At 44.8% G+C, this 16943-nt stretch overlaps 1 protein-coding gene across 1 annotated transcript; it reads right to left on the reverse strand.

The window, feature by feature from the left end:
• Positions 1–6437: 6437 nt before the first annotated feature.
• On the reverse strand, positions 6438–14593 carry LOC135910972 (RNA-binding protein 14-like). The gene is made up of 3 exons (XM_065443050.2): positions 14467–14593; positions 14295–14401; positions 6438–7928 (listed from the first exon to the last, which is right to left on the reverse strand). The coding sequence occupies exons 1-3, from the start codon at positions 14591–14593 to the stop codon at positions 6438–6440; spliced, it is 1725 nt and encodes a 574-aa protein (XP_065299122.2).
• Positions 14594–16943: the final 2350 nt, after the last annotated feature.

Consider the following 16943-nt stretch of genomic DNA (forward strand, 5'->3'; position numbering starts at 1 on the left):
AAGTTGAAGAGCTGCGGAATGAGTGGCGACAGGAGAAAACACATTTCGTTTATGTGATGTGCTGGGACACTGACACGCGTCTTCTCAAAGGACTCTTGACCTCAGCACTTCCTCCAGTTCACTGACTTGCGCACAGCGCCACCGGTGGATTTGTAGAAGACGCTACGCTTTCTCATGATTGGCGTGCGATGTCAGTCAAGGACAGTGATCGCTTAGATTGATTGGTGGCTCTATAGCTCTGCCAGCAGTAACAAGTTACCCAAACATGGCGACAAATTTTCGCTTTTGTCGTGGGTCTTGCACGCTTTTCCTGTCAGTCCTGCTTGTGAGCTACGACAGACTTAAAAGGATACATTAAGTTGGCAGTTGATACAGTAGCAAGGTGAAGAGGGAACTGTCACTGAGAGCATGTGTTGTAATCTTTACAATCCTGCCCTCAACATTCAAGGTAACTGGTGGCAAATATAGTACGTAAATCACAACCTCCTTTTAATTCTCCTTTGAGTAGGCTTTATTGATCTTTTTTGTTGTCTTCTAACTCATCTGCGGAGGAGTAAGAAGCACACATTTCGTCACAAGGCTCATGAAGCGCTGACGGGGCCCATAATAAAATTGTACATTATTTTTAGTACATTACCGTAAGTAGTTCGCATAAACAACTGCTACTCTTTTCACCCGCAGAAATCATGACCGTGAGAAAAGTAGTTGTTGAAATCACAAAGCGCGAATGAGATCACGCAGCCATTTCCTTCAGGAAGAGTTAGCCTAAACGTTCCGTCATAAACGATAAGACAATGCGCGCGCGAGTTTCTGAAAGCACTGAGGTTCTTTTCGTTCAGATTCCATTGCACTGCAATGCAGCAACCTCGTCCTAGACCCGTATTTCACTTTTTGGATGGGTGAAAATGGCTTCTGCAAAGGGAAAGGAAACACACGCAGCAAACAAAGTTCACATGCAACGTACAGCTCTTGTTTTGTCGGACACAAACTTATACTGAAATAATCCAGCTGCACAAAGTGTTGCGGTATTGGGTAAATGTTGCTCTAAGGCGGTACATTTAAAGCCATTGAAAATTATCAATCACATTGTGGTTTATAGGTAGTAGGGTTCTCGGCCATGATCTTGCCTAACGCTAACAGCTAATAAAATTTCACGCTAGCATGCTACCGCATGGCGCGGTAGCATGTGCAAAGCCATGCGCACACTTCATGTGGTAACTATAAAAGTGGCTTGCGTGCCGTGCTCTGGGGAAGTAGTAATCGCTGGACACCCGCCGAGGTTTTTTTTTGGCTAGTAATTATTAATTATTTCTTGTCCGGACGACCCTTGTGAGGAATGATTTAGAACAATGCATAGGGGGGGGGGGGCAGTCATGCCGTTCCTACTACAAGTGCTGAAACACTTGATGCCCAGGCATTCACGACGATGGCAAAATGAGAACGCGAATCGGCCACAACGACAAAATATGAGAGAACACGACAAACCAAGCCCCGCAGAAGACGTTGTATAGGATTCCGAGGGCCAGCTGACACCAGTGAACCAAGCCCAAGACGTGGCCAAAGCCAACGATTTCCTGAAATGAGGAAACTCCCCACCAGAAGCGAAGAACCCTTCGATTGCTAGATAGCAAACGTTTCCTCTTTTTCACTGTCTCTTTCAGGCAGGCTGTATCAGGACACAGCTGGAGTGGGGTGCGTTGAACCGTAGATTTGCATGCGATATTACTACAGGGAACATTGACGCCAGTGTTACGGGAGCTGCAAGTAGCATGGTTCAGCCAACCTGGTGTTGGTGATTATACATGGGTTTGCCTAAATTTCGTCCTTCTGGTTTCAACCCAGAAAAAAAAAGAAACTCGGCGGATCATTTTTCAACAAGCTGAATGTGATTCCTAAATCTCTGAATCGCTGGAAACTCAACGTAGAAGCATACTAGCGCTTTTGATATGCTTTAGGAAGTTTTCAGTTTCATATAGCTGCGGAAAAATATTGATTAAGTAATTGGCGTAGTGTGTAGCTCGTACTGAATTATCATTATACAGTTGTTTGTTCCGCCCAATTATACTCTCCATGGCCAGAAATAAATGTGATCATGTGTTCATTTTCTTCGATGTGGAATCGTGTTTAGGCTTTGTGGAGCCAAGGACGTCGTGGTTTTGCACAGGCACAATTTTCAACCAAGTGCTGCGTTATTAATATATATATATATATATATATATATATATATATATATATATGTGTGTGTGTGTGTGTGTGTGTGTGTGTGTGTGTGTGTGTGTGTGTGTGTGTGTGTGTGTGTCAATACACATAAATATAATTATCCGACTGAAGGATTAGAACACAGGACGTCCAGCGCATAGGCCCGCTATTGACATCATTGTGCCATGGACGCATGCATAGAGACTTGGCAGAGAACATTCTTAAGAATTTGTCGCAGGTAAACCACCGCGTTGAGAAGGGTGGCGAGTTTAAATTTGGCCACCTTGACAGGCGTAACCGCTGCACTCAGCAGTGAATATGCGTGTTCGCAGAGACGTATTGCCTTCTGCAATGAGGAAATTGCAGATTTCTTGAATGCACAGAACGGCGCTTTATGAAAAACGCAAGGAGAACGACACTGTTTGCAGCAAGTTTGTTGGTGTATATCTCAAAAATGTTGTCGTCCACAGAGTTTACCGAAATCCAATATGCCATGTAGCCTCACCGACTACAATTTGTAAATTGCAATATGAGGTATAAGGTCATGAGTTGAAAAGCTAATGAGATACTTTTATTTATCAGTAAAATTGACATTCCGATTCATCCTACAGGTGTGGAACGCATGTGAGAAATCTAGTTTAGCGACTGAAATTGTGCTATCTGCCACAGGTAATGTGTCAAAAGTTTGTCAGTGCCCGTACGTGTGTACCTTATACAGGGCGACAAAAATGGAAACCGAGTGTCCTGGTTCTATTTGCTCATCTCATCAAAATCCTACAAACAATGACACGAAGAACCGCATATGGTAAATTACTTGTATTTCCTAATTGAAATAAATAAATGATAAGCACTTGAAAATGAAAATGAATGAAAGGACAACTGGCCGCAGGTGGGATACGAACCCACATCTTCGCATTACGCGTGCCATGCCCTGGAATATTACGCTGCCGCGGCGCCGTTTACCAAGGTATTTTCTATGGCATATATGTATACCTACTAGAAGTAACCTCGGGAGTGTTTCTATGGGTGGACTAACAGATATCTGTGCTCTACTAGATAAATTTTAGTAGTGCAGAAAGTAGCTGAAAAGACGGCGCTTTGGTAGCCAAATTGGGAAGAGCATATCACGCGGAATGCAAATATGGGTTCGTATCACACCTGCGGCCAGTGGTTTTTTTAATCCACTTTCAATATCAATTATTTATCACTTCAATCATGTAATTAGGAACTACAAGTAATTTCACCTACGCTATCTATGGGGTAATTGTTTCCTGGCTTTTTATTAGACTATTATTATAAATGGCGTGCCTCAGTTTCCTCCCTTCACGTTCTTCACATAGCGTGAGTCTCGAATCTGGCAGCTTTGATGCCTTCAGGTAACGTGTGTGGGTTTGTTGACCACTTGCCTTCACCCAAAAAAGTTCATGTAGAGGTAACGTCTGCGGCAGAAGGCATGTTCCAAATCCGCCGCCAAGGCTTGTGAGTGGTGGCGCTTGCGAACACTCCCAGGGTTAGTTCTAGCTGGTAAACGTAAGTACCCCAGACAGAAAAAGGGAAAATGGTGCCGCGGTAGCTGAATCAGTCATAGCATCCTATGCGTAATGGGTTCGTATCCCACCTGTGGCTAGTTGATTTTCTATCCGCTTTATTTTCATTAAGGTCTGCAATTTCTACTCTGCTATATTTGGTGCCATTGTTAGTTGGCTTCTGATGATATATATATATATATATATATATATATATATATATATATATATATATATATATATATATATATATATATATATATATATATATATATAAGTTTACACATGTGTGTGCGTGTGTTTACAACATCCCGAAGGTGTAGTTTTACCGTTTTTACTCGTGCAGCCTTTTTTTGTTAAGGTGATCAAGTATCTGTACAGAGTCGTCAGCAGGATTTCTAGGACAGGAGCCTGACTCTATTGCACTAGCCGGAGCACAGCGTACCCCAGCTCACATCATTAAATATAAGTGAATTATAGTTGAACACTCCAATTCAAGTATGTTTATTTGCGATGCTGTAAGGCTCCATAGAAGTAGGTGCGGCAGTGATATGCAGAAGGAATAATTTAGGGCTGGAATGATAGGATGGTTCTTGCACGAATGATGACAATTTCTGAAAAAGAAAAAAAAGGCAGTCGTAAACGCATATTAAAAAAATTAAATTATGGGGTTTTACGTGCCAAAACCACTTTCTGATTATGAGGCACGCCGTAGTGGAGGACTCCGGAAATTTCGACCACCTGGGGTTCTTTAACGTGCACCTAAATCTAAGTACACGGGCGTTTTCGCATTTCGCCCCCATCGAAATGCGGCCGCCGTGGCCGGGATTCGATCCCGCGACCTCGTGCTCAGCAGCCTAACACCATAGCCACTGAGCAACCACGGCGGGTGTAAACGCATATCGAACTGCACTATAATAAATTCAGTTAGCGTTGCTACGGTACTTTACGCACTTTTCCGAGGCTTTCTGACTGCCGGTCTGCTTGTCCGCCAGCATCTATAACTATTTTTCTATCAGCTTGTGTCTCCGGTTAGTGAATGGTTTAATAGGACATCGGACAACTTTGACGAGGGAACTGGGTTTGAAACGAATCGTTGAGACAACATCGGTCACGGGTATGTGTCACAGCGTACGTGTGGTTCACCGCTTAACGCTAAAACCCAACTTGTGTTACTGGGTATGTGCCACTTCCTACGTGCTGCCCTTCCATAAACATCGCTCATCTGGACTTGGAACACTGCATATGTGAACCTCGGTATGTGTCACACTTCAATAAAAATCTTTGATGAGAATTTCGGCCACTCGGTATGTATCTGTAGCTGGGTATGTATAGCTGTTCAAAAAAACCTGTTTCATGCCAAATTCGCTTGCTGGGTATGTGTAACTTGGTATGTGTCGTTGTTCCGTGAGTCCATTTGACGCAATTTTGGTTTCTCGGTAGATGGCACTGTGTGTCATCTTCAATGAAAAAACGTTTTTAAATTTTTCTGGTGATGAGCGGAATTCAACACGAGCCATGAACATTACAGCGATCTTGCGTGAAAGTAAATTCACACTCGCCATGAGGATACTTCGCTGCTGCGCTTCTAGATGGCGCAGTGTGTCCAGAGGGAACGGTGGCAGAGCATACCAACTGCATACACCTCTCACACATGACGCTTTTGGGCGATTGCAATACGGTGCATCGATACATTGCTTCTCTGCTAATTTCTGTCACGCCGACATTCACCTGGAGATGGGTGCTGTCGTATAGTTTAGCAGTTTAGGTAAAGAAACAAAAACTACTTTCAGATGTACAAGCGTCTTGTTCGCCTAAAGAATAATACTTCTCTCACACGGCACGTGTAATGTCATTCGCAGCGAATCAGATTATGTCGCAATGCTATTTTCGTTCATTTCACACAGGCATAGTGAATGACATTCACAGCTAATCGCATTCGCCCATTGCATGAGTTTCCCGAACTCATGAGAGCATCACTTGTTTGAACTCAACGAAAGGGGCATCGCAAAAAAAAAACGCAACCTTGAAGTTAAAGTGAGATGTAATAGGAGTAACCGTTGTCAGAATTGCTGTTATGAACTTTTTAATAGTTTTATGACGTAGTGCATGATAGTTGAAGTAGTCTGCGCCGCTGTATTCTTCTCCCTATTCTCCGATTGGACACTAGCATCTCTTCTCTGCCATGTTTACAGATGTTCGTCTGCTGTTTTTTCCATATCTGCATATCATTGTGAAAGTGGTGCCGCGCTCAAGACTATCCACCAACCACGGAAGCCAACTCTGCACCTTCGTAGGCGAAGAACGCGAAGCGAACAGCACGCTGGACCGACGACGAGACGTGTGTGTTGCTGAACGTGTGGGAAGACCACCTCACCAATTTGTGCAGGGCGAAGCGCAGCCTGAAATTATGCAGTTCAATTGCCGAATGCCTGCGTACACAAGCTGCCGACGAACATCCCCATCAATCTTGAACGCCATTTTGTATATCCGTGCCACTCGGTATGAATATCATTTACTGTGACTGACATTTAACGTGCCGTGTGACCGAGGTATAAGACTGCATACAATGCAGTTGTCACCTGCTTTACAACGATCATGAACCACCCATCAAAGCGTTCTGAAGGCGAAAGGTGAGTGGAAAACGAATAGAGAATAATAGCGCTGAGGTAACACTAAGCTCAAGAAAGAAGGTTGCTCAATGCTACAGTTTCAGTGTCCGTTCGCATAATGAAGCTTCGCTAAGATTTTGAGCCTATCTGTATATTGAACAATATCATACGTACATTTCTTTCGCAGGAGAACACCGTAATGGAATGGAGTGCCAAGGCCGTAGCCGTAATTCAGTCCGTAACCAAGGAGACCATGGCCGTAACTGTAGTCGCCAACACCATAGCCGAGGGCTCCAACACCGTAGCCATAGTAGACTGGAATGGGGTAGGCAGCAAGAGCTGGGACAGCAGACACGGCGGTGACGGCTGGGACAGCTTGGTCTAACGCGAGGGCTGGGGCAGCGATAATGCCAGCACCAACACCATTATGCACATCAGGAACTGTGGAGTAGGCGGCAACTGGTGAATTGTGCGTGTTGTTAGCAACAGCTGCATCAGCAGTGTAGTGTAAGTTGGTTAGGGCTGGAGCAGCGTCATAACTGGCAAAATGGGCTTGGGTGACAGCATCAGCAGCTGGAGTAGCAGCGTAGCTGGTACCAAACTTGGCCAAGGCTGGAGCTGCGGCATAGATGGCAAACGGGGCTTGGGCGACAGCATCAGCAGCTGGAGTAGGGGCGTAGCTGGTACCAAACTTGGCCAAGGCTGGAGCTGCGGCATAGATGGCAAACGGGGCTTGGGCGACAGCATCAGCAGCTGGAGTAGGGGCGTAGCTGGTACCAAACTTGGCCAAGGCTGGAGCTGCGGCATAGCTGGCAAACGGGGCTTGGGTGACAGCATCAGCAGCTGGAGTAGCGGCGTAGCTGGTACCAAACTTGGCGAAGGCTGGAGCTGCGGCATAGCTGGCAAACGTGGCTTGGGCGACAGCATCAGCAGCTGAAGTAGCGGCGTAGCTGGTACCAAACTTGGCCAAGCCTGGAGCTGCGGCATAACTGGCAAACGGGGCTTGGGCGACAGCATCAGCAGCTGGAGTATCGGCGTAGCTGGTACCAAACTTGGCCAAGGCTGGAGCTGCGGCATAGCTGGAAACTGGACCTTTAGTGGCAGCGGCCACTGCTGGAGCGTTGGCGTAGCTGGAAGCGAAATTCGTCAAGGCTGCTCCAGCGAAAACAAAAGGAGCAGCACCATAGCTGGCAGCTGCGGATTCATCGAGAAAGCCAATAGCTGCAGCCGTGGCATTAGTAGTGGTGACCTTGGTGACAGCTGGAGCAGTGGTGGTGGCAACTTTGGTGACAGCTGGAGGAGCAGAGTAGGTTGAGGCAACCTTGGGGACAGCTGGAGCTGCGGCGTCGGAAGAGGCGACTTTCCTGACAGCTGAAGCAGCAGCGACAACTGGAGCAGTGGTGTAGGTGCTTGCAGACTTGGTGGCGGCTGGACCAGTGGCGTACGTGTCAACCGGAGTGGCAATGGCAGGAGCTATTGAAGTAGCGTGCGGAACAGCTCTGACTGCCGAGGTGGCAGCCAAGCCGACCCCACAGTCACAAAATCCAGCGAAAACTCTAGTGGCAAGAGCTAGAATGATGCAAGTACGGATCTAGAAAAAAATGGCGAAATTATACAACTTGTATATGCATTCAAGTACATCTGGCAGTTGATAATTGTTAACGGATACAAATGTCTCGTATAAATTATAAATATTACTCGTGAAACTACCGTATAGTACTTAGTATCCAGTAACTTCTCAGTGATATATTAAATATTTCTTTGGGTCTACTCAAAATCCAGAAAAGGTGATATATGTTTCTTTGGAAACATAAAATTGTTTTTGCAATTTATTATCTTTAGCTTAAAAGTAACAGTCGCACGACCACTAGGACGTACATACAACAGCGAAGATACTGCGCGAGTGTACCACGGAAAGTAGCTGCGTAATTAATGCTAAGCGTTCAGGTCACTGCACACACACAAACGCACCAAGAAGAGAATTCACCAGCGATCTGTCTATCAGTACATGCGAGATAAAAGTGTCAGCATCCGTCGAACGTCCCGGATCCGTTAATGGAAACGGTGTTCACCATATTGTGAAGTGTCGCTCAAAGATATATATATATATATATATATATATATATATATATATATATATATATATATGTATATACATACATGTATGTATATACATACATATATACATACATCTACCGCATTAGCGAACGGCCCGGGCCGGCTATAGCAACTGTGCCATCACGAATCCGGGCGGTGACCGTCTGTCCTTGAAGCGCACCAGATTGTTGCATGAAGCTAGAAATAAAGTTTGCAATTTAACGTCAAGGACCAAGTATAGCCAGTACAGCAAGGTCTAGCATTGCCCTACACCTCCTGCGACAGTGTTTAGGCCGTACGTGGGAGCAACACGCTGCTGGTACACAGAATATGACGCAACTGCTGCTGCGCAGAAGAAGCAGTGTCTTAGCACCCCCCAGCCAACTCAGAATGCCAGTTCGATGAACAGCGCCGTCAGTGTTGTTGCAGGCACGCATTTGAGCTCCCATTCGGTTGGAAATATCGACGAGTTTCTGCCTTTTGTTAGTTTCACGCCGAAATGAGTCACTGTAGATGCGGGACGGCGTTGGGGCCGCTGTTCGAAGAAACTATTCGACGCCTACGTGTCTTCTTCAAGGCGACATATGCTTTTCTCGCCACAGTATATGTACGTCGTTACAAGCACTAGTGCCTACTCCTAAATGTGTACTCTTCTGCATATATAGGTGGGTTCTTCCAAAGGGGAGAGGGTGTAAGGCGGGTCGGTGCGGCGATGAGCGAAGGTGTTTAGCGTGTAGAATTTAGAATAAAGGAGTGCTGTGCACAAGAGCAGGGACACGACCGTCTGTCAATCACGTGTCAACGCCCGTGTGTCAACGGCGTGTCAACGGCGTGCGCAGCAGCCCTCTATTACCTGTTTCGCTGGTGGTCGTAGGCTATCGTGTTTCTGAAAGTGATAATAGGAGTGGCAGAAACCGGTGCTCGTAAAAAAAAGGAAAATACTGAAATGGTATAAATAAATAAATAAAGCGAAAAAGGGCGGAAAGAAGAAGAAGGAAAAAAAAGAAAGAAAACAGCTAAGAAATGAAACTAAGTGTCTTGGCCTATATCTCGAAATTTAGCATAGCGAATAGATTCTAAAGCTCCCTTTGAAACGTTTATGCCTATTGTTTGCCATGTCTGGAACTTATTGATAAGGTATGATTCTCTGTATTTTCCTTGCCGTTCAGAACGAAAATTTCATTGTAAGATGTAGAGTTAAAGTTCATCAACATTGTGATCTGGTTGGTTGAAATGCTCGGCGAAGGTTTAGGGATGATATTTAGCTTTGTCCGCACGATGTCCGTTTAATCTGGCGTTCACTGATTGCCCTGTTTCACCGATATATTGTTTCTTACAGAATGATCATTCAAGCATATAAATCGCATTCGGATGTTAATTATATTACACGTATTTCCTCTTCCGAAGAGGATTTCTTGGCTTCGTGGTGCGCTTTAGCGAGGACACTTCTCTGGTTTGACTTGTCGGAGTCGTCGAGCAAGTGTATGAGAAGATTCCACTTGCCTCCCGTGCGCATCTGCCCATCGATTGAATTGCAAATTTCGTCCCATTGCTGCCTAGACAGGGCTTGGCAGTGCTCGTCGATCTGCATGCTGATCTCACATATCTTTTTCCTGAGCTTACCATTCCAGCGTTGGCTTTTCCACCTCTCGAGAAGTGATTTCTTGGCCTCCAGAAGGTGTTCTAGCCTGCCATCATTTTGTCTGTCTGTAGATACGTCTCTATGGTTTTGGTGGTGGAGCAGACATCTTGCAGAATTAGTCCGCACCACTGGACAAGACTCTCGAGCTTTTCTCCACGGGCGGCGTGGGCATTGCGAACCTCCCGGATTTTGTCCGAGTCAGGGAGCGAGAAAGCCTTCTTTCTTTTCTGCTCCAGTTGTAAGCTGGTGGCCGTGCTGTAACGATCGCTACAGAGGCTTATGAGCACAAAGAAAAAAGCTTATGTACACGTATAAAAATTGCTCCAATGAAAAGTATTAATGGTATACGGGATTAACTCAAGCCGGCTAGGTGACTGTTTCGTGAATGCCCCATTTCAAAGGCGACGCCAATAAAACCTCTTCATCATCTACTTTATTAGCATCGTATCATGCGAATTCTAACGCGATGAATGATGTGCCCCGCGTAGCCTTGTTACGTGGATACCCGGAATTGCAGCTGCATATTATTACACCAGGTGGCAAACAATCTGCAGTTGCATAGTTAGTGGTACCTCAATGAGTACCAGGCAAGCATAACGGGTTGTTGGTACCAAATGAATTGTCAAAAGCTTTGACCAGCAAACATTCTGGAATTCGAGTGCGCATAGGACCATTGAACATTGAAAAATACATACATGCACTCATAACGTTGGCGAATGGTGAGCATTTTTTTTTCTGCATAGAGGGCAGCGCTCTGGGGAAAAAAGCGCAAGAAACACGAAAATCTTGATATGGTTCTTGTTTGTCACTGCTCTCACTTTCCTCGCGGTGTCTAGACACAATAAATTTCCGATATAACTTGTAGCCTGCATTCTTTGTCTCACTTTGTTTTAATTAGAAAAGTGATTTTCAGAAAATAGGAGTTTAGTGCGCCGTGTTCCCTACTAAATGTTGCCTATTCTTGGAGCCACAGGGGAAGCCCCTGTAATAGAGTGCATGCATCCCTAACGGACAGTGATTGGTGTCTCTATATACCTCAAATTAGACCTGTTATGCACCGTCCAGGCGACAAAAAAACCTCCATTTGCTGTCCATAGATCCAGTTTATACTCATAAAATATCCAGTGACCCAAGTTGCACATACCCAGTGGTTCCGGTGCCACCTCTATTTAGACTGCAGCGTCTTCGGGATCGTCACAAGAAAGATGCTCGAAATAGGCTCCAAACAGGGGAGAAACAGATGTAGCTGATACCGAAAAGTGTTGGTGACTTGCCAAGGAAGGCATTGACTTCAAAACGGTATTATTTTTGACGTCATCATGAAAGTTCCCCTTAAGGTTAAATTATCAGAAAGCTTCATCCCTCACCCCCCGCTCCCCTGAATGAGCTGGCGGTGGCAGGTATCATTAAAGTGTTCTCACCACCTAATGAACAAATCGTTTGAAATTAGGCCTCTTAGTGCGGCTGAAGTATAACCTGGCAGTATTCGAGGCTTGCAATACTTTTGCACAAATCCAACCATATTTAAATGTGTCAGATAGGCAGCGTGAAAGGCCGATGACAGTAGAGGCACGTATATAGAAAAGCGGTGCTGTTTTAATGTATGTCGCCACCAAATTGTCCAAAAAAGAAATGCCTTTAATATGAGCGATCACTGAATACTGCGGAACAATAGCGGTTCCCAACAATGTAGATTTGAAAAAAAGTAGCGTCAATCTTCTCTAACTTGTTTTTGTACCAAACATGTTTCCTTTGTGCGTTTCTGGTGATGATTATTAGCAACAGAGAGAAGGCTTGTGCTACGCAAAAATACATCTTTTATCATGCGAGAACCAGTATTATTCATTTGCTACAAGAGGAAACATTGTAGGCAAATTCTTTCAGTAGCTTATCTTCCTTTACATGTTACTTTACTCACAGTGAGAGAAATATAAATGGTTGCGCCGCTTTTACAATAGCTTGTACAGCTTTTAGAAAAAAAAAACGGATATGGGGGGACAGTTTAAAGCCCTTTAAGGCAATCGCCACTGTGGTTTCAATTTTTCACTTATGTTTACAATAGAAACACAACTTACCATGATGACTTCCATATGTTCGTCGGTTCAATTGATTCTCTATTGCGCACAGCCAACTCTTTAAATACAGGCTATATATAGCCCATACCGCATGTCATACGCCTCAAGGGCAAAAAGTACAAATTAAACGATACCATGTACTCTACATTAAAACCGCGAAAAAAACAGAAAGGAGATCGGAGAGCGTTATCAGATAGTGCCACGGGCTTTGAAGGCTAATGAGGATACTCATACTCGAGGTAGTGAAGCAAATGGTTTCTCTTTTCCCATCTGAGGACAAACACGATTTATCCAGTACCCCCATTACGCAACAGTGTATTTTACCCCTTCAAGGGCGTAGCCGCACAATTAGGATGCAAAGGTGTAGACTCCGTATTCCGTCTTAAGAAAGACTGGATTTCCTGGGAGTCGAAGGATTATATGTAGCCTGAAAGCGTGATTTACATTTCACTATCCAACAAGTAGCTGAGAGGGAGAAGTTATTGTAAAAGAAAGCTTCCGTAGTTAGGATGAAAGCTTTAGCAAATGCTTTATAATTTTTGTAATTGTACGTTAAATAGCCTTTTAAATTTCAATAAGCTAGAGAATTTTATGGCATATCTGTTGTGCGACTAGATGCGGTCAGAAACGCGATATTAGTGTTTAAATGCGTTTAAAGAATCTATATCTCTCGCTAAGTTTTTCGCATTTGTTAACAATAAGATCGGGAATTTGTGTCATCCGTAGGCTATCTTCAAAGCATGAAAATTAATCATAGCCCGTTCAGTAAAATGTTTTTTCAAGCGCTTCAGATCATTATAGCTGTGTGTTAGAATACATAGAATTCATCCCGTTCTCCTGGCAGAGCTAACATTGTGAGCAATTGGGCATTCACATGATAAAAGGGAAACTTTCTTTTTTATTGTGTACAGGCGTAGTTTAATGCGCTTGAAATAATTACCGCTCTTGGTATAAATTTCTTTAGCAAGTGTTGAAGGTATGATATAGCCGTTTCCCACTTTGCTTCCCAATGTCTCGAGAGAACTCTATGTTTAACGCCATGTGCTCATCTGTGGAAAATTGGGGCTAGTTTGTTTGTAACTTATGGAGATGTTTTAACGCTTCCTCTTTTATTAGGAGCTTTGCCAATAACTACTAAGCCTTCGCTCCTTCCTTATTTTCATGCGTTATAGGAGGCGCCCAGGGTGCTCTCGGTGAACTAATTGAGTACCCGAGTCCTATTCTATCTATATCGTGGAAATCAGGGGCATATTGGTACGTGCAACAGAAGTGAAGGTCCTTGAAAGGCAATATTTTTCATGATATCTATTTGACCTAACCAATAAAAAGTGTACTTCGAGTGACAAGAGAAACAGTGAGATGCAACTTCAGAATTTTTATTGAGTAGTTAAACATAAAATTGTGGTATATTCGTGCAGCACAGCGCATATGCGCTAACACAAGGCAATGCTGTTTGTAACACTTATTAAAGTTTATGCCAAACCCTCAGGGCTCTATGGATATTTCAGACCGAATGATAAATCACAAAATAAGCTTCCATTTTCCCACTTGAATAAAACATTCATATGTTGAGAAAGTCGATAATATGACCACCTATAAAACAGTTCGGGTCACTATACTCCAATCCGAAGTTAGGATTTAATAGGAACATACGGCACCATCATTGTGGTATCGCGGCCTACGGGCCGACGAAGAAGAGATCCAAGCAGCCATAACCCAACAAATGATGACCTTTATTTTCTGACACCTAGTTGTACACATGGGGACAACAGCGCCACAGTTCACAGGTTTCCAGACGGCTATCAAGTATCGACAAAAACTAACGACACAACATATACCCCCTAAGACTTTCACTATTTTAGTAAGCTGTTAGTGGGTTAATACTCTAAGGTGATTTCTACATTAACAACTCGCGCTCATAAGGGAAATATAAAGCACTGAAAAACGGTGACCAGTCAACAACAAATGAACATCATTTAACGCAAGTACACTCAGCAGAAACCAGAAATTCTGTATGCAAAACACATGAAAACTCTCTCCTACATTCTCTCCTTACAAAATAAAATTCTCTACAATATGTTCAAACAACGTAGACAATACGAGAAGAAAACAAAAAGCTAATAGAGTTGTCACACATAGTCACCGCAACGTTTCGGAGGTTGTCTTGCCCGTGGCTGTTGGAAGCGAACAGAAGGCGGACTCGGTTGCGTTTCAGGGGCTCCGGGTTCCGAATATCCCGGTCGGCCACAACTGCAGCAGAAGGCACACGGCCACAGGAGTAGGCAGAGACGCAGCCAGCGCTTGAGTTGGCTCACGAGCAGCTGGTGGCCCTGGCTTGCCCGGTGGCGGGAGCCTTGTGCGAGTTCCAGGTCTCCTCTGGACGCAGAGTACGGGGACAGGAAGAGGCTTTGGCAAGCTTGGATGATTTTCAGGTCCTACCATCATCAACGTGGAAAAGGACTGTCCGCGCTGCTCCAGCACTTTGCCGGGGCTGCAAAAGAGGAGTCTCCCGTGAACGTTACGTTGCATAAAACAGGCTGAATCAACGCAGCTTTCACTTGCGATAGTTTCGCGTTTCCCCAGACGCGGAAAGGAAAATCCACATAACAAGTAAGCCTTTGCACTCAGTGGTGTGTTCTGTCTTCTTATAAGGTGTTCATATTTTGTCTTCCCCAACCTACACTACATTGGATTAAATCGTAGGAATCTTTTCAGAAGCGCTCTCACTTGTGCGCGCTTTGCCTCCCCTTCATTGCCAAACAAAGTTGTCAGCGAGTATAGGATTCGAACAGGGCCCGTCGGGTTGGAGTCTGACTCGCGAGTCAGACACGCTACCGCTTCGACACACAGGCAAGCTTGCGAGTTGGTAATAGTATAATAGAGTTGCGAAAGCTGTACTCGACTAAAACCCCTTGATAATTTGAAAGTAGTGACACTCTCCCCCTTCACGGCACTTTCCTCCTCGATTATCCTCGCCCACCAGCTGCGCACGGCGCGCTTTTCCTCCTGGGCTCTCGCGGACGGGCCGCGGGATTCTATGGAGGCGTGTTATTGTGGGCCAGTTGCGCGCCCCACTACGGTTGAAAATTTTGAGAAATGCTGATAACAGCATCGATAATGCTGGAGGGAACGTTTATGAGGAGGTTGTTTTTTTCTGAAAGCCGTATGAACGGGGTATACCGATGTAAAGGGAGCTTTGAGGCGAGTTTTATACTCCAGACAATTTTTCTGCCGCATGATCAGATGCTTTACTTCGTGCGTCTGATCTAGTATTGCTTGTGACACATCCCTTTGTGTGTGGCTTATTAAGCGAAAGCCTTAGATCTCTGTTTCAAGGTCCCATTGAGAGCTACAGAAAATATCACGCGACCAAAGGAAGGCGGGAAGCGAACCAAAGCATGTGCAGCCACGTATAAGAGATGATTAATGATTAGCGAAGTAATGCTTGATTACTTTGCTAGGGGATTACTTAGCAGGGGGCGGCAAAAAGTTAGGTGGGCGGATGAGATTAAGAAGTTTGCAGGGACAACATGGCCACAATCATAACATGACCGGGGTAGTTGGAGAAGTATGGGAGAGGGCTTTGCCCTGCAGTGGGCGTAACCAGGCTGATGATGATGATGATTGATTAGTGAATGGATTAAGATGAATTCGGGTGTATTAAGGAGGATTAAGGTGGATCAAAGCTGATGAAGGTGCATTAGGGTTAATAAAGGTAGATTAAGGTGTATAAAGGAGGACTAGGTTGGATTAAAGTCGATGAAAGTGCATTAGGGTGAATAAAGGTGGATTAAGGTGCATAAAGGAGGAATAGGCTGGATTAACGTCGATGAAGGTGGATTAGGGTGGGTGGAGGTGCATTGAGGTGCATTAAGGACGATTATATTGGATTAGGATGGATTAAAGTGCACGAGGTGGGCTCAGGCTTGATTAAGAAGGATTAAGGTGCATTAAGGAGGATTATGGTGGGCTAGTGTAAAATGAAGTGAAGGAAGGAGGATTAGGATGGAATAAAGTAGATGAATGTGGATTCGGGTGGATTGAGGTAAATTAAGGACGATTATCGTGAATTAGAGTGGATTAAAGTGAAGGAGGCAGAATTAGGGTTGAATAAGGAGGATTAAAGTGCATTAAGGAGCGTTAGAGTAGATGAAGGTTGATGAAGGTGCACAGTGCAGCGGTGGCGTAGAGGTAGAACACCCGCCTCGCGTGCAAGAGGTCCGTGGTTTGAATCCCAGTGCTGCGCAATTTTCCACCGGATTAAAAAAAATCCGCCTGTTGATAAAATTGCATAAACAGGCCTGGAGTGTGGCCTGATCCCGGTGACCACAACCGGTAACGCACTCCCTCACCTGAGCAAGATTGGCCACCCTGGTGCAGTACTTGGCCACAACCTCCTATATGAACACAACCATCAAACCCCGGCGCTCAGTCTCCAGCAGCTGCGAAGCAACTGACCACGGCGGCGGTCAGACCTGCGACGCTGCAGAGGGTGCTAAGAATCCCTGGATCCGGACAGGCCGCCATTGAAATATGAACCTGGCAACATTTAACGCTAGAACGTTATCTAGTGAGGCGAGTCTAGCAGTGCTATTGGAGGAATTAGAGGGCAGTAAATGGGATATAATAGGGCTCAGTGAAGTTAGGAGGCCGAAAGAAGCATATACAGTGCTAAAAAGCGGGCACGTCCTGTGCTACCGGGGATTAGTGGAGAGACGAGAACGAGGAGTCGGATTCCCGATGAATAAGAATATAGCTGGTAACATTCAGGAATTCTATAGCATTAACGAGA

This window comes from Dermacentor albipictus, chromosome 2, assembly GCF_038994185.2.
Source record: "Dermacentor albipictus isolate Rhodes 1998 colony chromosome 2, USDA_Dalb.pri_finalv2, whole genome shotgun sequence".
Classification (NCBI taxonomy): Eukaryota; Metazoa; Arthropoda; class Arachnida; order Ixodida; family Ixodidae; genus Dermacentor; species Dermacentor albipictus.